The 24,444-nt window shown below is 42.0% G+C and overlaps 1 protein-coding gene across 1 annotated transcript in view; it reads left to right on the forward strand.

Moving 5' to 3' along the window:
- The window catches only part of LAMA3 (laminin subunit alpha 3), a 249,419-nt gene that overhangs the window by 18,256 nt on the left and 206,719 nt on the right, over window positions 1-24,444 (forward strand). The window contains exon 2 of the mRNA XM_072829057.1: window positions 10,182-10,334. Within this exon, the coding sequence (XP_072685158.1) occupies window positions 10,182-10,334 (153 nt within the window). The remainder of the gene's footprint in view (window positions 1-10,181; window positions 10,335-24,444) is intronic.

Raw genomic sequence — 24,444 nt, forward strand, 5'->3', positions numbered from 1 at the left:
TCTGTAAAATGGGGATATAATACCACTTAGTTCATAAGGTTATCCTGAGGATTACATGAAGTAAACCATACACATCTGGGGCGTAGTTAGTGTTTAATAAATTGTAACTGTAACTAAAGGTTATTGAGGAGGTGGAAATATCAAGGCTTTGATAAAGAGGTCAGATGTGGTGGGTGGAGTAGATTAGGAGATGGAGACATAGTTCTGGGGAAACTTCTTCTGAATGGAAAGAAATCAACAAGAAGCATATTGTGGCCAAGAGGATTACCATCATTTTCTTTCTTTGTTCTCTGATTTGGCCATGATGGGAAGGTAAGCAAGAAAAATTAGTGCCTGAGAAGTCTCTGAAATGAGAGAGGTACCACAGAAAGATGGGAGAGCTGAGCTGAGCATGAGTGGTGCTTCCTGGCCAGAGCAGACAAGTGGTTGGAAGTTAGGAGCTGGGAATGGCTTCTTGGAGGCCCTGAGGGATGAAACAAGTAGACTTCCATTAGAGGAGAACAAGCTGGTCTAAATTTAGTTACACTGTGCTTTCTAATGAGTTTAGTGACAAGAGTCTGCAATTTGTTGTTTTTGAACATCAAGAGTTTACTTTCTGACATTAGAGGTAAAATCAGGGGTGCCTGGGTGGCTTAGTCAGTTGAGCATCTGACTCTTGATTTTTGGCTCAGGTCATGATCTGAGGGTTGTAAGATCAACTCCCATGTTGGACTCAGTGCTGGGCATAGAGCCTGCTGAAGATTCCCCCTCTTCTTCCTCTGCCCCTATGCCTTTAAAAAAAAAATAGGTAAAATCTCTCTCTCTCTCTCTCTCTCTCTCTCTCTCTCTCACACACACACACACACACACACACACACACACACACACACCCTTTTTCCCTCTGGGGAGAAAGAGGGCTGTGTCTGGGATGACTGATCCTTCTTATCACTAACTTGTTTATCACTTTCTAGTATGTTTCTTAGAGTCCCAAAATAGTTTATGCCATTTTAATTTATTAACTAAGTGAACAAGTATTAAGTGCCTCCCTTGTGCCAGATACTGTTCTAGGTAGTGAACAAGTCCCTGTTTTCAAGGCACTTACAAGGCAATAAGGATGATAGCAAAATCAGCAAATGATAAGTACTTTTTTTTTTAATTTTTTAATTTATGATAGAGAGAGAGAGAGAGAGGCAGAGGCACAGGCAGAGGGAGAAGCAGGCTCCATGCACCGGGAGCCTGACGTGGGACTCGATCCCGGGTCTCCAGGACCGTGCCCCGGGCCAAAGGCAGGCGCCAAACCTCTGCGCCACCCAGGGATCCCTGATAAGTACTTTCTGTTCAGAAGAAAGAGAAAACAGATATGACAGTAGAAAGAGATGCCACAGTGCAGCACTGCTTTTGATGGAGTGAATAGGGAAGACCTCTGGGAAAAGGGACTTAAGTCTGGGAAAAGCATATTGTTGGGAGAGGGAACAGCAAATGCAAAGACCCTGAGATGGGAAGGTGCTTGGTGTGAATGAGGAGTAGCAAGGATCAGTGTGGGTGGAGGGGAGTGAGTGAGGGGAAAGTGGAGGGTTGTCTGATAGGAATGATCCAGTAGAGGGCTACAGTGAGATACGGAAGAGTGTGTGTGTTTAGGGGGTGTAATTGCAGATACAAAGCCCTGGAGCAGGTAGGAGGGGCAGATTCAGCATGTGGGGAGGAGGGATGGGGAGGGGGAGACTTTGGAGCACAAGACAGCTTCTCCACAGCAATGGGAGGCAAAGCAGGTGAGTGGGCAGAAATGCAGGGAGGTTTGTGGTTTAGGAAGATGGGCATATTCAGTAAATTCCTCAGGAGAGGGGAAGAGGGAGGAGGTTTGAGGAGCTTCGAGAATGTGTGAAATAATTCCTAGAAGAGTAAAAGAGGTAATAGAGTGAAACACTGTACCAACAGAAAAAACACACTTTTCAATTGTCAAAGGGTGGAGAAGCTGAAAAGCCTCTTCCTTTACCTGGTCCTACCTGGCTCACAGGCAGGTGGGGGCCAGCGGAACACGTTTCTCTGGCCAAGGCCCAATCTCTGAGGGGCGAGCAGATTCGATGCTGCTTCCTGGTGCTGGACAGTTACTGCCGCTCCCTGCCTCCTCCTTCTCCCCCCACTACCTCTCACCTTCCACCCTCCAGCCTCCCTCCGAGGTTTCCTCTCTTGGCTATACCACTTAGGCAAGTTGTTCAACCTCTTTGAGCCTCTGTCTCCTTATCTGTAAAAGGGCCGACTCATTATACTCATCTTAATAGATTTATCATGAAAATCGAGTCACCATGTACAAAGTGCAAGGTGCCCTGTTTAGCAGGTGGATGTTTCCTTTTGTTGTCACTACTGTCAACGCAGCTACTTCTGTGACTATTGCTGCAAGATGGGTCTCTAGTGGCACACCTCGCCTGTGCCTGTCACTGCTGCCTCTGTAGTCCCAGACTGCAGTGGATGGAAGAATTAGCTGAGGTTTTTGCTAAAAATTCTGATTCTTGGCTCAGAGACACAGCCTCCATGCAGGGATGTAGGACCTGAGATCTCCATTTTAAACAAATACCCCAGGGGTTGGATGGTTGTTATTAGTATGATCACTTCCTGGATGACATCTCATTGAATTTTCACAGCCACTGCATACGATTGGAGGGTTAGCCCATTTTAGCAAAGGGTAAACAGAGCTGAAGGGAGGCTCAATAATTTGACTAACACGGAACTTGTAGAGACCCGAGCTGGGTCTCTTTCCCAGGTTGTGGGCAGGTATGTGGAAAGTTTACATAAGTGCTGTTTCCGTGTGGTCTCACATTCCATCCAAATGGAAGACAGAGCTCTTTGATGGAGCTCACGGAACAGTTTGATAAGGATGGAAGGCGTTCTGGCTGTGAGTAACATCACCAGACCCACACACAGGTCCTGATTCCAGCACATCCTAGCTGTGTGGTTTGAGGGGAGGCACTTCACCTCTCTGAGCCTTCTCTTCTTTGCCTTGAAGTTTTGAATACCTTGATATAAGCCTGAGAGGGTCATGAAGATGAAGCCAAGTAATGCATGGCATGCCTCTCCTGGGTTTAAATATCCTCATGCTAGCTTGATTTTAGCAACTTCTGGTAATATATTGTATTTGAGCTACTTCTCTTCCCTCCTGCTACATTTCTTTTGGGGCAGGAGCCAACTCTTAGTAGTTGTTTGTGCTCTACACGTTGGCAATTCTAAGACGGTGGATAAATGGATGAGTGTTTATTTTTTAAAATATTTTATTTATTTATTCATGGGAAACACACAGAGAGAGGCAGAGACACAGGCAGAAGCAGGCAGGGAAAAAAAAAAAAAAGAAGCAGGCAGGGAGCCTGACGCGGGACTCGATCCCGGTCTCCAGGATCACACCCTGGGCCGAAGGCGGCGCTAAACCGCTGAGCCACCCGGGCTGCCCCTGGATGAGTGTTTAAACAAAAAAAATTATATTAGGAGCATTGCTGTAATCAATCTCTCATGTCTTAGAACAATACAGTGTTATACTGTGAATTTAGCTGGGAAGCATTGTATACAAGAGGCTTTCAGTTAAGTAGAAGCATCAACAATGTTACAAATAAGATAGACTTTTTCCCCATCCTTCTGAAAAAGCATAGGTCCCCTTGTGGGTCTCTGAAACATTGGCTTATTTTCCAGGGCCTTCCAACCTTAGATCTCAACTCTGTATTGTTTATTTGAACAGTTTTGTCCCTTTGCCTTCCAGCCCTTCTGTTATATTTGCTATTTCCCATATGTCTAGGCTAGTAATAGTCTTGATACAATTCAGAGCATGCATCCCTTGTCCCCATCTCGATGAGTCCCTAGTCCTTGTCTTTTAGTATTTTCATCTCTATCTGGAATACAGAGTAGATGACCAGCACAGGTTTGTGAGCATGGATGGGTGATTCATTCAACACAATCATGAAAGAATCCCACTGCTTCCTTTGTCCTCCTCTTCTCTGACATGTCTCGGTTTTGGTCCTGCTTTTATTTATTTATGGCTATTTTAAAAATATTGAACCTCAGATGCAGAGTTGGATTATGGATTATCTACAACCCTCAGTTTATGACATGCTTTGATCATTGGTCCTTGCATGGTCTGTTTTAATGCATATGTGGATGGATGGTTTTAAATAATATAACAAGCATCTATGTACTTGCTACCAAAACCAGAATAGGGCCTTGGTAGTAACTTATGTCTAACCATATGGTTTCCCTACTTCCCATCTCTCTGTTTTCCACAGTATGGGGTGACCACCATCCTGAATCCTTTATTTTTTCTTTGCTTTCCTTTTTATATAGTTTTATTATGTCTATTTTCCTAAAAAGTATTTCTCATTTTGGTTGCTTTTGACTTTATATCATACTTTCCCCCCTCATTTAATGTTATATTGCTAAGATTCATCCATCTTGTTTCATGTTGTCAAATATATTTATTTATTCGCTATTGGTCATTTATTCATTCACTACTTGATTCATTCACACTCATGTGACTGGGTCATTACGTTATTCCCAGGATTTTGCTCTTGTGAACAGTGCTTCTGTGAATATTCTTGAACATGATGTCATCAGGTTTGTGCAAGAGTTTATGGGTTATGTGCTTGAAGGTAGAATTCCTGGGTCACAGGAAATGTGAATTTTCAACATTATAAGATAATGCCAAAATAGTTTCCAAAGTCTCTGCACCAATTTGTACTCCTCATGTCCTTTCCAATACTATTTATCCTCAAATTTTGAACTTCGGCCTGTTGAATGGATATAAAACAGTATTACACTGTGATCTGCTCTGATCACTAATGCTGGTGAGAGAACATTTCTTCAAATGTTTATTGATATATGTGTGTTCTCTTCTGTAAAATGCCTGTTCCTACTTTTGCCCGTTTTTCTATTGATCTGTTGATACTTTCCATACTGATTTGCAGAAGTTTGGTATATATTTCTGATGAGAATTCTTTGCTGATTTTATGTTCTTTGTTCAGGTATTGATTCTTGTGTAACACCACGGCAAAACTTAGTGGCTTAAAACAAAACTTTGCTTTCTTATGATTCTGTGGGGTGACTGGGCTCAGGTGGGTGGTTCTTCTGCCCCATGTGATGTTAGCTGGAATAACTCAGTGGTCCAAGAAGGCTTCACTATGTCTGGCGTCTTGGTGCTCCTTGCCATTTGGTTAGCTTGGACTTTCTCTTAGCATGGTGACTTGGGGATAGTTGGACTTTTTACCTGGAGGCTGGCTTGCAAGAGGAAGGGAGCACAATATGCCAGTCCTTTTAAGGCCTCTGCTCCAAAATCCAGAATGACTCTTCTGCAAATAATAAAGTCAGGTAAGAGGAGAGAATAATCTCCAGGGAAAATAGCCTTCACTGCTTGATGTTTGAAGTGGCAGACACACACACACACACACACACACACACACACACGGAGAAGGAATTGTTGGCAGCCATTATGAGAGATGTCTGCCATTTGTATACTGTGAATACCTTTCAGTTTGTAACTTTTCTTTCTATTTCTTTAAGATGAACCAATATTCTTTTTTTAAAAATATTTGTATTATTTTTAAATTTTATTTTATTTTATTTTGAGAGAGAGTGTGCGCACAAGCATGTAAGTGGGTGGGGGAGGGGCAGAGGAAGAAAAAGAATCTTAAGCGGGCTTCATGTCCAGCACAGAGAACAACATAGGGTTCCATCTCATGGCCCTGAGATCATGACCTGAGCCAAAATCAAGAGTCAGACGCTTAACCGACTGAGCCACCCAGGCACCTGTAAGGTGAATTTTATTCTTAATTTTAATCTAGCTCTTCTTTTATAGTCAATGCTTTCTGCATCTCGTTTAAGAAATCGTTCCTTGCTTCAAATTCTAAATGATATTCACTGATATTTTGTGCTAATTTTTTTAAAGTTTATTTCTGACATTAAGTCCTCAATTCATCTGAAGCTGATTTTTGCTGTGGCTTGAGTAGGAATTTGATTTTATTGTTTCGCATTTGAGGTGGATTAGCTTTTCTCACTGATCTGATGTACCACCTCTATTATATACTAATGTTTTCAAAATGCATGGATCTGTTTTGGGCTCTTCTCTGTCCTGTAGGGCTGTTCCTCTCATCTTGCTCTGTTTTAATTATAATAGCTTCATAATAAGCCCTGATGCCTTGTAGGGCAGGTTTCCTCCTCTCTGGTCTCCCTGTTCAGCAATATCCTGTTTTTTCTTGGTTCTTTACTGTTGCATATAAATTTTAAAATTATTGTACTCAAGAAAATCTCATTGAGATTTTTTTTGGGTTTGTATTGATTTTATAGATCAATTTTGGGGAAGAATTGACAAGTATTAATATTATCCTATCCAAGAAAACAGTCATTTTATTTATTTAGATCTAAGAAATTCTTTTAATAAATTTTGTTTGTTACTTACTTATATTCAATATTCGAGTGAAATCATATGGTATTTGTCTTTCTCTGTCTGACTTCTTTTACTTAGCATAATACCCTGTAGGTCCATCCATGTTGTTGCAGATGACAAAATCTCATTCTTTTTTTATTGGTAAGAAACATTCCAATGTATATACATGCCACTCTTCTTTATCCATTCATCTATTGATGGACATTTGAGTCAATTCCATATCTTGGCTATTGTAAATAATGCTCTTATAAGCTTAGGGATGCATATATCTTTTCAAATTAGTGGTTTTGTTTTCTTTGGGTAGATACCAGTTGTGGAGTTACTGAATCATATTCCTATTCTATTTTTAATTTTTTAAGGAGCCTCTATGCTGTTTTCTGAAGTGGCTGCACTAATTTGCATTCCTACCAACAGGTGCACAAGGGTTCCTCTTTCTCCACATCCTTATCAACACTTGGATTTCTTGTCTTTTTTATTCTAGCCATTCTGACAGGGGTGCTGGTAGTGACATTTCCCCACCCGCTCTCCATCCCCTCCCCTCTTAGTCTGGATAGCCAGGCACTTTTGGGAACCAGTGTGAACACTCTCCACTTATCTTGCTAGCACCGTGTGCCCCGCCCTTGTGTTCCCCTGCAGATCTGTCCCACCCACATCAACCCCATTTGGCGTGTGTCTCTCCTAAAGCCACTTCTGCCCTTACACACCTTACAAACCACCCCAGCAGGGACCAATGCCACTCCAAAGTGACTCCTGCCCTAGGGAGAGGGGAAGATAACCACACACACCAGTGCATCTGCAGTCCCAGCAGCCATTCCTTCTAACTAGCAGCAGAGAGAGAGAGCACCCTGGTGATCAGTACAACTACAGCCCCAGCAGACAGACTGGGGGCAGGACGAAAACCTCTCAGGGGACATCACAGGAAGAGTGCCCTGCGGTTCAGTGTGATTGCAATCCTGGCAGATGGACTGAGGGCAGGCATTTGGTCTGACTGCAGACACTGCCCTGCAGCATCCCCAGATAGGCCCCCTGACAGCACAGGGACCAAATCCTGCCCGGCACGCCCCCAGTGGACAAAGTGGGCCATTGCAGCTGGCCGGGCGGTAGACAAATGTGGTTCAGCCACAGCAGGAGGCTGCATGCTGCTCCCATGGGAGACACCCTTGCAATATCTGGTTCTGGGGAATCAGGGGTGAGGGTAGGGGTGGAGGTATTGCACTCTAGGGCACCACGAGGCCTCTTTTTTCTAGACCAATTATATGGAGTAATGTATGTTATTGGCTATTCACAATGTCTAATAAACCAGAGTTGTAGGTGCTTGATGGGGAAGAGAGTTACTAGGTGGTGGTTGACATACTATTTCTGGGACCCTAGGTTTGGATCCTGGTTCTACCATTTACCAGTTGTGTGATTCTTGGGAAAATACTTAACTTACTCACTGTGTCTCCTTAACTGCAAAATAGAGATGATAGCCTTAGGGAGCAAATGTGAAGTGGATGGTGCCCAGTGCAGAATAGGTGCTCTTTAAATGTTCACTTTATTTATTAATATAATTATTTGAAAATTGAGAATCACTTAAAACACAAAAAGCATCATCTATATTCTTTATATGTTCATTATGGAGATGAAGATGGAGATAAATGCAGATCATAAGCATCCATATCCTTGGAAGAGATTTGCTTCTAACTACATGTAAAGCTCCTAACCTTAGAGGGGAATAATATAATTCCCTTATCAGATAATTAAATTAGTAAAATCTCTCTGGGGAAAAATGGTAAAAATAAAGATGATTGCAAGGAAAAATATTCACAAGTGTTTAAATGTCTTAGCTTAAATAATTGTTATGCTTTTTATTATATTGACAAATTTTTATAGAAAGAACCTTCATTTTTTTAAGAATTGCTGATGAGATAATTACTTTATTGAACTTCTTTGAGGTGCAAGACAATGTGCTGGCTAAAATGTAGTGACAAGCAGGACGCATATGATCTCTGATCTCATGAACTCATGGGGCTGCATATCCCAGATGTTGCTCTTGAGTTACATAAGTATAGGATGTTGAAAGATAAAGTGTGCATAAATATATCACCACATATGAGAGAATCCTCAGTTACACAGTAGATGAAAACATTTGGTCACACATTTGGTTACCCACCAGGATCAAATGTATCTTTGTACACTTAAGAATTAACTTTCAAGATGCTCACCAGGGGGAGAGGCAGAGGTACCATTCATTACATTATAGAATTTCTGAGAAGGCTGTAACTGTAAGTTTGCTTCTTTATCCACCTCCTCTGTGGTGGTTATGCTTTAAGGTAATTGAATGGGGGAACAAAGCAGTTCAGTATGTGAAACCCATTACTGGATAATCATGATCTTTTGACCCAGTTAAAATATAATCAATATATAAGAATATAAGAAAGGCTTTTAAACCTTTAAACTTTTATAAAGTTCAGCTTTTTTGGTGGTAACGGCTGTAAAATTCTGCATCACAAACAAAACAAAACAGAAAAAAAATTGCCTACCGAGAAGAATAATTCAATAAGGAAATGAAATGATATCAATAGAATCAGAATTTAGTAAGGCTGATAATACCAAATAGATATCACTCCAGGTAAACATGGATTCTCATTCATCTATGGAATTAACTATCAATTTCTCACTTTGGTATCCACAGCTCAGCCATTATCTCCCCACTTACTTTTTGAGACTCGTCTTTGATTACTTCTCTGTTGTTAAACTGGACCAACTGGCCTCCGTGCCTTTGTTTGGGCTAGTTCTTCTACCTTAACTCCTTCCTTGTTTGCTTCTCACTGACACTTACCAAAGCTGGTCCATTCTCACCAGCAACTAATTCCACCTCTTCTACCCTGTTTCCTAAGCCCATAGAATACGTGTTGCCTTATACTTGGAACTCTATAGTCTTGCTGTATCTCACTTCCCTTATAATTGTCTACTTATCCTCTCCACTGGGACTGTGAACAGGAATTCTCTGTATCTTAGTGCTTGACATGGAAATTGCAGAATAGAACATAAAGAGTAAAAAGGATTTGCTGAAGGAAAACATCTTTGCATCTCAGGTACAACAGGTTCTTCTTAAAATGTCATATAGGACAAGAAAAACATAGTTGTAAAACATGGAAGATAAATGTATATGTCCTAGAAGCATTATACACACAGACATAAACAGGCAGTATGGTTTAAGATTAAATGAAAAAGAGGGGCACCTGGGTGGCTCAGTCGGTTAGGTGTCTGACTCTTGATTTTAGCTCAGGTCATGATCTCATGGTCCTGAGATCCAGGCCCACATTGAGCTCCCTGCTCAGCGTGGAGTCTGTTTTCTCCCTCTTTCCCTTTGCTCCTCCCTCCAACTCTTGCATATGTGCTCTCTCTCTCAAGTAAATAAATAAATAAATCTTAAAAAAAAGATTAAATGAAAAAAGAAAAAACCTTATTACTGTCTTCAGAATACAGTATGATGAATCAATGGCTGACATCTCTAAGCTGTGTAAAGCAGTCTTTTTTTTAAATTTTTATTTATTTATGATAGTCACACAGAGAGAGAGAGAGGCAGAGACACAGGCAGAGGGAGAAGCAGGCTCCATGCACCAGGAGCCCGATGTGGGATTCGATCCCATGTCTCCAGGATCGTGCCCTGGGCCAAAGGCAGGCACTAAACCACTGCGCCACCCAGGGATCCCTGTGTAAAGCAGTCTTATAGTTACCTCTTTACTAAATTGTTAAGAAAGAATTACTTGAAAATAAAAAAAGAGCTTTTTTCCTCCTGCAGGGTCAGTTCTGTGACTATTGCAATTCTGAAGACCCCAGGAAAGCGCATCCTGTCACCAACGCAATTGATGGATCCGAGAGTTGGTGGCAAAGCCCTCCTCTCTCCTCAGGCACACAATACAACAAAGTCAATGTCACCTTGGATCTAGGGCAGGTAAGTTATGCTTCCAATTGGAAAGGGAGAAATTAGTTTGGATCCTTGTTTCTGTAGTTATTTCTGAGATAAAAATTATATTAAAAAACAGGTATCAGTTTTAATTGGTATAATTTCCTCTTGGTTTTTTAATATCTTTATATTTTTTATATCTTCTGTTCCTTGGCTGAGATTTTATATGTTTTTATTTACTTTAAGAATATTTGTACTTACTCACTGAAGCATTTTTATGATTGCTACTTTAAAGTTTTTGTCAGATAATTCTATCATCTGTTTCATCATCTCTTATTGGGGTCTGTTGATTGTTTTTCTCATTCAACTTGTTATTTCCCCCTGTATGTTGATATAATGAGTGATTTCCACTTGTATTTTGGACATTTTAGATATTATATTAGGATACTCTAAGTCCTATTTAAATCTCTCAGCTTAGCAGATAGTCACCCTGTTTAGGTTTAATATGTAGGCTCTGGCCTGCTTTTGCAGCCTGTAGTTCCAATGACAATTTGGTTTTCAGAACTGGTGCATACTATTCCAGTCTGCTTTGTTCATCTGGTACTGGGGCTCTTGCTTGGTTCCCAGGAGTGCTGCTGCCTGTGGAGCCAGAATGAACTTCTCTTGATCCAGTGACATTTAGTAGGGGTTGAGACACACTGGACCTTCAGGGCAGAGAGTGCTTCCCCAGTGCATTGTCCAAGGCTGCCTGGTTCAGGTAGAGCTCCTGTTGAAATAGACATTTGGAAATCAATGGCATATAGATTGTGCTAACTGATGAGACCACATGCGAGTGAGAAGAGGAGGGGATCTAGGGCTGAGCCATGGGACTCTCCAAGATTAAGAAGTCCTGGAAAAGAGAAGGAACCAGTAAAGAAGATTGATATGAGATGAAAGATGGGAGGAGGACAATCAAGAAAGAGTCCTAAAGCCAGGGGAAGAAAGTATATCAAAAGAAAGGCAGTCTTACAGCTCTATAATACAAGACAAAAAGCCTAATTTTAAAAAATGGGCAAGGGATCTGAATAGACAGTTCTTCAGAGAAGATACATGAGTGGCCAATAAGCATATGAAAAGTTGCTTAGCATCATTAGCTATCAGGAAAATATAAGTTAAAACCACAATGAGATACCACTTCACACTCAGTTGGGTGGCTATAATCAAAAAGATAGATAAAGTATTGATGAGGTTCTGGAGAGATGGGAACTCTAATACATGGTTAGTGCAAAATAGAATGGCATAGCTGCTTTGGAAAACAGTTTGCAGAAACTTTCCTCAGAAAGTTAAACACAGAGTTGCCATATGACCTAGCAATTCTGCTCCTAGTTATATATTCAGGAAACATGAACACATACATACACAAAAGAACTTGTTTATGAAGGTTCATTATAGCATTATTCATAATAGCCAAAAAGTGGGAGAAACTCAAATGTCCATCAGTTGTAGAATAAGCCTAATATCCATATCTATACATGCAATATTATTCAACAATCAAAAGGTGTGGATTTCTGCTGAATGCTACAACATGGATAAACTTTGAAGACATGCTGCTTGAAAGAGGCCAGTCAAAAAAGATCACATATCATGTGATTCCATGTATATGAGATGTACAGATAGGCATATCTATAGACGTAGAGCAATAGTAGCTTAGTGGCTGCCTGGGGATGGGGGTTTTGGAGGGAATTGAGGGATGACTTCTGGGAGGGATGGCTTGTTTTGGGGAAAACAGATGAAAATTGAATGTGGTTGATTGGACAAGTTTGTGAACATACCAAAAACCTTTGGACTGTCCATTTAGATGAGTGAACTGAATGGTGTGTGAGATATACCTCAGTAGAACCGTAGCACATCAACAAAAAGTTCATGGAAAGAGTGTTTCAAGGAAAGAAAATACAGGGAGAGTGACTATGTCAAATACTGCATCAAGTAACATAGGACATGTCATGACTGATAATTTGCCATTGAATTTGCTAATGTGGAGGTCCCTGGTGGCTTTGATGAGACAGGACTGAAAACCTGACTGCAGAGAGAGTAAGAGAGATTGTGAAAGGAAAGGAAGCTTGGAGTACAGAAATCTAATTTGAAGAGTTCCGAAGGAATGAGGAGAGAAGAAATAGGGGGAGAGCTGTTGAAAGTGAGGTAAAGATAAGACTGCTGACTGATTCATAATAGGAGACATAGAACAACACTAGCACTAACACTAATGATAGTACTAATACTGATGTTTAAACCCATCTTTCTGCTGGTGATAGTGGTGTACAGAGTATAGTTCATATAGGAAATACTGCTTGACCAGATGCCTGCCCTCTGCCCATCTGCTGGGGCTGTGGTCACATCTACCTGCAGGGTGCTTTCCTGATGTTGGTGAGTGGGGCTGCAGGAACCTCGTGCACGTTTGGTGGCACTGCAAACTGGAGCAGCCACTCTGGAAAACAATATGGAGGTTTCCCAAGAAATCAAAAATAGAATCATCATATGGATCCAGTAATTCCAGTAATTCTGGATATTTACCCAAAGAGAATAAAAACACTAATTTGAAAACGTATGTGCACCCCTATGTTTACTGCAACATTATTTACAATAGCCAAATTATGGAAGCAACCTAAGTGTCTGCTGATACATGATTGGATAAAGAAGATGTGGTGTATATACACAATGGAATATTATTCAGTAAGAATAATGAATCTCGCCATTTGCGACAACATGGATGGAGCTAAAGGGTATAATGCTAGGTGCAATAAATTAGAGAATGACAAATACCATATGATTTCACTCATATGTGGAATTTAAGAAACAAAACAAATGAACGAAGAAAAAAGAGACAAACCAAAAACAAAGACTCTTTTTTTCTTTAAAGATTTTATTTATTTATTCATGAGATACACAGAGAGAGGCAAAGACACAGACAGAGGGAGAAGCAGGCTCCATGCAAGGAGCTCTATCCTGGGTCTCCAGGATCAGACCCTGGGCTGAAGGCGGCGCTAAACCGCTGAGCCACCCGGGCTACCCGAAAAAGTACAGACTCTTAACTATAGGGAACACACTGATGGTTACCAGAGGAGAGGTGGTTGAGGGGACAGGGAAACAGGTGAAGGGGATCAAGAGTACACTTATCATGATGAGCACTGAGTAATGCATTGAATTGTTGAATCACTATATTGTACACCTGAAACTGGTATAACATTGCATGTTAACTATACTTCAATTGAACAGAAAACAAATTTCTCCAAAAAAAGTATTGCTTGAAAGCAATCAAAAAGGCAATGTATCCCATAGCCTAGAAATCGAGTGATACTGAGACTTTTACCAATTGAGTGTGTTATCTTCATTTTGGTTGGGGATAGTTTGGTGATAGAAGGGCTGTCAACCTCTTCAGCTCACATGTTGTATTAAATTACCTCTCTCCCGGGGATCCCTGGGTGGCACAGAGGTTTGGCGCCTGCCTTTGGCCCAGGGCGTGATCCTGGAGACCGGGAATCGAATCCCACGTCGGGCTCCCGGTGCATGGGGCCTGCTTCTCCCTCTACTTGTGTCTCTACCTCTCTCTCTCTCTCTCTCTCTGTGTGACTATCATAAAAAAATAAAAAATAAATTACCTCTCTCCCAAGAATATTTTCATCAACAATTTTCATCTGAGATAATTCAGGAAGACCTTTCATGGTTTGAAAGACTCGACAAGCCCAATTTCAACTATGAATTAGTCTTATCTCTCTAATAACTCATCTCTGTTATTAATTTAGTAGATATTTTGCTGGTGATGACCAAAATTTACCTATTATACAAATTATTTAAGTGAGGATTTCTGTAATTAGTTGGGAATTTTAACCTGTCAAAAACAATGTGTACCTATCATACCATGTCTGCTGGATTTACTTTTTCTCCCCAAAAGCTATTTAAAAAAAAAAACCCACCAACCTTAATTTAAAAAAATGATATCTATTTATTTGAGAGAGAGAGAGAGACAGCATGCACAATTTGGGGCAGAAAGAGAGGGAGAAGCAGACTCCCCGCTGAGCAGGGAATGGCATGGGCTCAAACCCAGGACCCTGGGATCATTACCTGAGCCAAAGGCAGACATTTAACTCACTGAGCCACCCAGGCACCCCAAACCTTACCTTTTAAAAGTACCCTTTTGATACACTGAAAAATACCTAATTAAGACAACTGAATTAAAAAAATAAAATCAACGTGGGAACAATTAGTAACTTGCTGGTTGCTGACAGACATTAGCCATCTTCCTTCTGTGTGAAGATTGTGTTCCCCCAATGCTTGACTGACTGAGGAGGCTGACTGAGGAGGCTGCTCTGAATGGGGCGGGGGGCAGTCAATGGTGGATCCTGGAATTGGCCCACCCTGGTTTGCACTCTAGTGCACTGCTTACTCACTGTGTGGCCCTGAGCAACTGCTCTGTCCTGAGCTTCATCCTTTAAGAGGGAGATAATGATTGTACTTACCCCATGAGATTGCTCTGAAGTTTGGACAAATTAGCTGCTTCATTTTTAAACCTCTTTATGCCAGTGGTTTTGAAATATATTTTTATTTAATAAAATAAACTGAACTTCAATAGACGCTCATTGTTAAATGGACTCATTATTTCTGCTCCTCTAGAAAACACTGTATACAGTACCGTAGGAAATACTCTCAAAGAGCACAGAAGCAGGAAAAGCATCATCAAAGATGTCAGACAGAAGGTGTTTCTTTCCTCTTTGTGTCATAGCCACATGTGTTCTAACAAGTAGGTTTGGTCTTGCGAGATTCAGACTGTATGCCCTATTGATAGGAACTCTATTTTCTTTTTGCTGGAATTAGCCATGAAAGTGCCACTGATAGGTTAGATTTTGTAACTGAATAGTAACCTACAGACCTCAGATGAAGGGAAGTGGGAATTTTTTTTTTGAAGTGTGAATTTTGATGCCTGGTTGGGACATAAAATATAGGACCTAAACTTGTTATTACCATGTTACTTTTTGTCCAGCTACTGAGAACTGACATTTGATTTTGATGTGCTGTAGTCAGTTTGACAGTTTCTGTGGTCATTGGGGGGAGGTCACTTTTTTCTGTCTCCTTTTGGACTAGTTGGTGGTTTTCATTGTCATTTTTCTTGGACGACAGAGCTTGGCAAATAAAAGCATCACCTTCAGGACTTGGTCTTGAAGGGCAGTGTCCTCCTTACAAGGTGGCAAACGTAGGAAGTTTCTGTGATTCACTAGGGACAGTGATCTTTTCCCAGGCTGTTCAAGTTCATATGATGATACTGTACTCATCGGTTTTAGAAGAACACAATGTCTTATAGGAAACTTTCATCTCATCTGGCCAAATATAAAGAGTTCAGCTTCTTAGCCTGGGTGGAGGCCAGCTAGGAAGTATAGGATTTAATGTCCCCAGGGGCATCTCTCAACCCAGGAGGAACAGGAATTGGTAGACAGATTCTCCATTTCCCTGCCTCTCCAAGAGACAGTTCTTCAGAGTCTCTCCACCAGAATTGAACTCCAGTTGGCCCTGGTAAGAATCTACCATTAACAGATCAGCCACTGGCTTTTCTCTCCCTTCTGGGTCCCCCTCGCTCCCCATTTATGCTTTTTCAGATCAACTCCCAAATAAACTACCTGCACCCAGAGCTGGATTTAGAGAGGACCCAAATGGAGACAGGAAAGAAAGGGGGCTTAGGCCAAGACTCTGAACACCCTATAGGTATCCACATAAGAAAATGCTATGAAAAGTTTATTTAAAATGAAGTAAGTAGGAAATTCAGAAAGTATTTCTAAAGTTCTCAGATTAAGAGTGACAAAGGAAACAGCATTATAACTTTTAAAGAAAAAATAGGTCTGTGCCATGACTCTGTTTTTTCATGAGCTCAGCATAGTTGGTGAATTCCCCAGGGGCCAGATACAACTATAGTATCCAACCATCTGAGAGTGAATTTAGTATGCAGAAGGCCTAGGATCTTTTTTTTTTTTTTTTTTTTTCCTGGCCCTCTTTTAACTTTTATGAGACTTTGGTGGATGAGTCCAAAACATTCTTTGTAGCCCTTGTCAGCTCTGACTCAGATGGGAGGAAGGCCTGGGCTAGTTTCTGATTGTTCTTAGGCAAATGCACTTTGGAGATTAAATTGGTTCTAGGGATGCCAGGCGGACGAGGTCACTAAAAGTCTGACTCACTTGGGCCCCTGGGTGGATATAGTTCAATCCAGAAAGTGGGTGACTCTTAGATTTGACCCAGTCTTCTAAATTCCTTAGGAATTGTTTAGACTATATACTTCAGAAAGACAAGGACTATGTCTTCTTTTGTTCCCTGTATGGTGTCCTGCTCCCAACATCTTGCACAGTTTCAGCACATAGTGGATGCTTAAGAAATATACTGAGTGAATGTAGAATAAAACAAGGATGAGTCAGGGTCAGTCTGAACTTCCCAGGGTATAATACCAGTGGAGGTATAGTGCTGTGAGACCAAATCTCTAGGATAGAGTAGACCAGCCTTGGCTCTGCTCTGTAATTAGATGGTCCCACTTAGGACATTTGGGTCTCTTTGCAACATCATTTTAGTGTTCTATAGCTATAACATCATTAGAAGACGTAGATATCCAATTCAGAACAAATTTGTAATTTATAAATATTCTATTAACAGACATATAATCATGAGACTCAACCTTTGAAAGCGAATGATTTGTTAGTACATAGAAGGGGGACCAACAAAATCTCCTGGGTTACTGGGGATGCAATTTTATTCTTTATGCTAACTCTTTATTCTTTAAGTAGTAACCTAAAGATGGTAATTGCTTTTCAAGTGCCTTTTAAGGAATTTATACATTAGGAAGAAGGTGGCAATCTGGACTTTTCTCTTTACATGTGAAAAACTCAAGGAAGCTCTGGTTTCAGAGCAACGACAGAAATCCCTGAGATGCTGGCTTTGTTTAGCTCTGTGAATCACTAGCTCGGATAGCATTGATAATATATGTAAGTAAATAGATTTTAAGATCTTTAAACACTATTAGAGAAAATAATGTCTGGGAAATCAGGCCCTCACCCCCGAGTGTGGGGAGGACTCACTGCCTATGGCTAGAGATGCTAACAAATGATGTCTGTGAACGTGCTTTGACCCTCATGAAACATGAGACAAGTGTGGAATATTGTTATTATTACTTAGACAAATCATTAACACTCTTCCTTCTCTCCTTTTCTGCACTTCCAATAAGCTTACCCTGCTTTCTGTTGTCTAAGCGAGTGAAGTATATAAATATATCCACACTAAAGTTCTGGAAACTCTGTGCTGATGTTATGTCACCCAAGAATGTTTGCATTTAAAAAAAAATTACTACCTATTTTTGTCATGGAGTGACTACTAGGAATTTATCCTAAGGAAACAGTGAGGTAAATGGTCAGAAAATTTGAGCCGGGATATTCTTGGGAGTATTGTTTATAATAACATAACTGGGAAACAATCTCATGTCCCACGAAAGGGGACTGATTCATGCAATGGATCGTCAGCCATCAGGATGATGCTGCTGAGGGGATCTTTACCAACATGACTATCATGACATGACATGTTATGTATGTGCTTACATTGTGAAGACAAGAAATCAAGCTATTACGGAAGCTGTGTATATAGTATGGTATGATTTCATTTTCTTTGTGTATCTGAGCATAGAAAAAAGCCACAAAAGAGAAAATCTAAAATACTAAGAATGCTTTTCCCCAGATGGTGGGATTATTGGTGATTTTTACTTTCCTCTGTAAATCCCACGTACAGTGCAGTTTGTATCGGTGCTCTGGATTATTTCCTAGGTACAAATCTGGCGTCGCAGCTTTTGAGCTGTGTGATACCAGATTCTTTAGGTAGGTTGATGTCTCCAGGGCAGTTTCTTCATCTGAAATTTGGGGATAAATCTAGTACCATCCTCGTAGGGTTGTCGTGAGGAATTAAGAAGGTAAAATAGAAAAAGCTTTTAGACTTATGCCTGTAAGGGCTGTAAGAGCTCAGTCCATGTTAGTTATTATGTCTGTATTTTTTTTTCAGTTGAGCTTGTACATAAAGACAATAAAGCTAATTGGGAAAATATTTTCTTTTGGGTAAAAAAGAAGAAGTCGGTACAGAGAAGACAAAAGGAACAATTATTCCTGGTGGGATTTGAGGTATCGAATAAAAAGCTTACTTGGCACTTCCTGATGCCCTCCATCCCCCCAACACAAACTTCTGACCACTTCATCCGGAGTGAGATCTCTGCTAGAGATCTTTAAATGCCAACCGAATCAGAAAAATGCCCAGTAAATGGAAATTGATTATTTTTAAAAGAGCCTGTATTACTCCTTAGCTAATCTTGAAAATGATTTTGTTTCTTCCCTTGTAAAACTACTGTGATTTCAGGCATACTTTGGCTTTAAATCACGGCACTTTTCTTATTACTATTATTGGCAAGCATATATAAGGAAAAATTGAATTTCACAAATTCTTCCCCATGCTTCCAGGGAAAGCTTGAACTCAAGCTTCAGTTCAATATAACGTCTCCAGGGAGCCCTCAGGCCGATGCCCCCCCTCCTGTGCCAGCTCTCTCCAGGGCACCTGCCGCAGCCCCACAGAGCCCCAGCTCTCACCTCCACCCGGTGTACCTGGAGGCCCTTGTGTGCGACCAAACCATCTTCCTTTACTCTTGTCTTCCTGACAACCCTTCTTTCCCTATTACAATTTCTTTTTTAAAAATATTTTTTTTATTTATTTGACAGAGAGAGAGAACTGAGTGCATGCACATGAGAGTAGAGGAGCAGAGGGAGAGGGAGACACAGACTCCCCACTTAGCAGGGAGCCTGATACAGGGTTCAATCCCAGGACCCTGGGATCATTTCTTGAGCTGAAGGCAGATGCTTAACCTACTGAGTCATCCAAGTGCCCCCTTTTCCAATTTCTTTGTTTTGCTTCACATTTGCTTTTTCACTTTATGTTCTCCCATTGTGTTCTTTTCCTTGAGGGAAAAACTTAAACCTGATCAAACTAGCCCTTCTTCTCATGGTCACTGCCGGCCTTCAGGAGGGGTGCTGTCCTGCCCAGCCGCAGGCTGGGACCGGTGGAGTGGGTGAGGAAGGTCTGGGCTCCCTAAGGAGGCTCAGCTCCACCTGCCTGGCCACCAGCCAGACCCTGGTGCAGGTAGTGTGGTTGGCATACCCAGGACTCCTGCAGTGCCCTCCAGACCAGAGGGGCCCAGTCCTGGCTCCCCAGGTGCTGCTGGTCCTGCAGATCCCGCTGTTCTTACACAGGCCGTTTCCTTGGCCCCAGTAGCCTGCAGACAAGGATGCTTCAGGCTCTTGTCGCTCTGACTCAACAGCAAGCTCCTGGGCTGTTTGCACTTCTCTCTTTGACTCTTAAACTACCAAGATAAACATTCTACAGGTGAGGAATGCCCGACTCAAATACATCCTGCATGACATGCTCTCTACCGGATGTTTTAAGCACTCTGAGCAATGAGATGGTATGTTTACCTTTGGAGTTTCTGAACCTCACAGAATAACTCCAGTGGAACATTTGGTTCTTTCCCCTGACTCTCACCATCACCCTAGCTCCGCAAACTCTCATCCCTCATCCCTCACAGTGCCTGTCACAAGCACACCGTGTCCTGGAGCTCCCGGTGAGACAGAGTGAGCAAGCCAGGGACAGGGAGCCAGGGGGCTGGGAAATGCAGGGGAAATGTGAAATCTGAATTGCCAGATCCCTAGAGCCATGAATTCAGGCTGGTGTCTCTGTCAGAGGGTGCAGGTGGGCAGAGCAGGGGGCAGCTAGCGGCAGGGTGAGAGAGCAGACAGGGCCGGCCCAGTCCAGCTGTAGTGCATGAAAGGCAGCGTCCAGCCTCTCACAGCCTGGGGTGTGAGGGCAGCTATTTTGCAAATTCCTGCATTTCAGGGTGAGGGCGGCTCCCTTACCTGCTAGGCCTGGGCAGGGCTGGACCTGAAAGTCCTGGGTTTAGGACAGGTGGGTCTGACACTTTGCCCGGGCTGCCCCGGCTTGCCCTTGTTCATGGGTTGCTATGGCTTGCACACATGCCCCTGTTTAAACTCATTTTCTTACTCTCTTAGCTAGCAATCCCCTCAATCCTGGATGCTGCTTTCCTGCCTGTCTTTGTCCGTCTTTCCTAATCCTGTGTGTCTCCCCGCCCCCACTGTCCTCACAGCCGCACAAACCACCACCTAACCCACGACAGACATCCCCATCCCTGAAATCCTGCTCATTTTCAGCCTGGGGTTTCCCGACCCTGGCTGCTCAAAGTGTGGTCTTTGCACAGGCTGCATTGGCACCCCCTGGGAGCTTGCAAGAAATGCAGAATCCCAGGCCCCCGAACCTGAACCTCTCGGATCAGATCTGCATTTCAGTCTCCTTCCCTGGGCTGTGTACACATTAAGATTCGAGCGGTGCCTCTTGGAGCAGTGCTTCTCAAACTATCTGTGACAAAGCATCAGTTGTTACTTTTATTTTTTTTTAACATTTCTAATCTGTCACAGACCAGTAGACCAGTAGAAATAAAAATTTCTTAGAAAGATGAAATGAAAAATAAAACCTAAAGACATAGAAAATACAAGCCGCATTTAAAAAATTAGAGGGTTGCCTAGGTGGCTTAGTGGGTTAAGGCTCCTGACTCTTTTTTTAAAGATTTTATTTATTTTTTCACGAGAGACACAGAGAGAGAGGCAGAGACATAAGCAGAGGGAGAAGCAGGCTCCCTGGGATTTGATCTCAGGACCCTGGGATCATGACCTAAGCCAAAAGCAGACACTCAACCACCGAGCCACCCATGCACCCTGAAGCCTCTTGACCCTTGATTACAGCTTAGGTCATGATCTCAGGGATCGACCCTTGCTGCTGCTTGCTTTGTGCTCAGCACTGAATTGGCTGGATATTCACCCTCTGCCCCTCCCCCTGCCCATGCACCTGTTCAATCTCTCTTTCTTAAAAATAAATAAATAAATAAATAAATAAATAAATAAATAAATAAATAAATAATCTTTTTAAAAAATCAGATACAAAAGACACCGACTTATTCTTTCAAATTGTAATAACGGTTTCAAAATGCATCCTCTGCATTTCTGTCCTTGTTTTGTGGCTGAGTCCCCAACAGCCCAGGGACCACATTCTAGACCATGTACTGCAATTTTCCTTCAAAGACATTGATGCCCACTGTATTCTCTCCTGAAGAGTCTGCATCTCCTGTCGGTGACCTTAATACTCTTCCTTGGGCAGCCCTTGTGGCTCAGGGGTTTAGCGCCGCCTTCAGCCCAGGGCCTTATCCTGGAGACCCAGGATCCAGTCCCACGTCAGGCTCCCTGCATGGAGCCTGCTTCTTCCTCTGCCTGTGTCTCTGCCTCTCTGTCTCCCTGTGTCTCTCATGAATAAATAAATAAAATCTTTAAAAAAAAAAAAAGACTCTTCCTTGGCTTGGATTTGGTTGTGCAGTTCCAGATGTGTTTATTAATTATTTAAGATGTAGCCCTCAGCCCTCTTGTGAGCTAGATGGTCCCTATTCCTCCCTCCCTCCAGTCGCCCCCTGCTCAATGCCCAGAGCAGTGACCTTGTGGGCAGCATCTACAGGCTCCCCTGCCCTGGCTTTGGGCACAGTTTGGCCACGGGAGGTACAAGCAAGTGCTCAGTTGAGAGGGTGAGGGGAGATTTAGACTGAGGCATTTATGCCTTCCACCCCCACCCCCGACACCCCTGCCCAGTGCAGGATCTCAGGTCTTCCACTGAGACTGTTGGCTCCTGGCAGGCACCTTGCTCTTTTTTTTTTTTTTTTTTTTAAGATTTTATTTGTTCATGAAAGACAAAGAGAAAGTCAGAGACATAGGCAAAGGGAGAAGCAGGCTCCAGGCAGGGAGCCCGATGTGGGACTCCATCCTGAGATCCTGAGACCGCGGATCACACCCTGAGCCAGGGGCAGGTGCTCAACTGCTGAGCCACCCAGGCATCCCAGGCACCTTGCTCTTATAGCATCAGCCCTGTCTTGGCTCCAGGCCCTGCTTCCTCTCCTTGCCCTTGAGGTTCGTGGTGGGGAGAGTGCTCAGATGTTGCTAGCTCCTAGGGGCTTCACCATCACCCCTGCCCACTCCTTTGCAAACAGCTGATTGGTTAAACTCCCCCCAGTTTCTTCATTCTAGCAGAGTCGTGTGTCTCCGTGTGTCTCTGTCTGAGCTCTGAGTGACACCAGCACTCTGACTTATGAAGGAGGCTTTTCGAGTGATTGAAATTTACCAAAACCCCTCAGTTGTCATCTTTGAGAGAATGAAAGGGAATTACGGAGGAGGTGGCTAGCCAGAAGCTTTTAAAAAGTATATATAATGGTGAGAGAGAGGAAGCTCCCAAGCTTAGCTGAATTATCACCATGAAATAAGGAAGAGCTTTCTGTTCCTTTCTATAGAGAATGCCTGGTACATGGAAATAATTCAGTGAACGTACATTTAATGTGTGAATGAATTGGGGATACGGAGAGTTTCTTCCTTCTATTTCCCCGATTTACAGATGTCCCTCACATACCAAAAGAAATATGCATGAAATAGGCACTAAAATATTCATCACTTGTAACTTGGAGCGTATCGAAGACATAATGAAACGTTGGGCTTTCAGTCATTTATATTTAGAGTATTCATTTAAACATTTAGAAAAATAGGAAAAATGTATGTTGTTCTTTTCCTTGTGATAGGTAAGCTCATAAGTCTTAGAAAATTCTTCAATGTCTTCATCACAAAATGAAGCAAGATGAATAATTTTCAATAATTTCACAGGATGAATCTAGATGAAGACCATCTTGTTTCACAAGATGCATAAGTTAGAATTTAAATACAGTTAACATTAAAAAAACCCGGCAAGTTTCACGGCATCTAGAACCATGCCAACATACTTATGCCAGAAACTTTTCTGAGCACTTTTCGAGTATTAACTCATGTATTCTTTGCTATAACCTTACAAGGTGGGTCCTTAGTTTCTAGAAGAGGAAATTGAAACTCAGAGATAGCATGCAGCCTGATGGTGTCATACAGCCTGTGGCTGCCAGTCACAGGTGAGCCTGGGACAGACCCAGGCTTTGCTGGCTGCGGACCAGGCCTGAGGTAGGTTGCAGCAATGTTGCGTGTGATGTTCCAGGGCTGCCTGTGCTCGGGCTCCGTAAAGTTCTCATGGCCTCGTGGGTGTTCGCTTGTAACTGCTGTCTTTGCCCAGGCTGTTGTCCATTACTTTCCACGGTGTTCCCTTGTGAGGATCCATTTGAGAAATCCTTTTAGTCCTCCAAAGAATTGTACTTCCAAGTGTCATTAAAAACCAAAACCAAAACTAAAACAAACAAACAAACAAAACATAGGCACACTGGGGTCCAGGTTTCTTCTTTGTATTGACCACTAGAAAGAAATTTCTGGCTCTGCCATGTGAGTGCATAGAGCTTCATGACCCGCGTTTTATGTGCCAACTTTATTATAGGCTTAGCAGTTCACCCCTACCAGTAATTTTCCTTTTAGTCCTTTATAGTTTGTTTTTCATTTTTGTTAATTTTTTTTACATCCTTTAGGACTTAGAACTTTATAACCCTCCCTATCCTTTTGTTCTTTTCTTCTTTTTTAAAGAAGAATTAATTAATAATAATAATTAATAAATTATTTATTTATTTGAGAGAGAGAGAGAGAGCAAGCGGGTGAGAGGGAGGGGTTGAGGGAGAGGAAGAGAGAGAATATCAAGCAGACTCAGCGCTGAGCTCAGAGCCTGACTGGGGGGGGGCTCAGTCTCATGACCCTGAGATCATTACCTGAGCTGAAATCAAGAGTCAGATGCCTAAAAAGACTGAGCCATCCAGGCACCCCTCCACCCTTTTTTTCCCCCTTAAACAAAAAGGTTGTAGGTAAGTACAAGCAATATATTAATGAAACAGTAAAATAAAATCTGTTTTCATTCTAGTCATACATATGGTTGCCACTTAGAATAAACCGTCAAGACATATTTTACTTTACTTAATGATTCTCCAAAACCTGAAATATTTGTATATTTATATAGAACTATTTCTTATTTTCTAGTGTTAAATGATACTTTTGAGTTGTTTCAGAAAGCACACTGCAATTCTGTAGAAACCATTCAAGCTTTGTAAGCTGGTGTGGCACAGTTTTGA

This window comes from Canis lupus, chromosome 6 (genome assembly GCF_048164855.1).
Source record: "Canis lupus baileyi chromosome 6, mCanLup2.hap1, whole genome shotgun sequence".
NCBI lineage: Eukaryota > Metazoa > Chordata > Mammalia > Carnivora > Canidae > Canis > Canis lupus.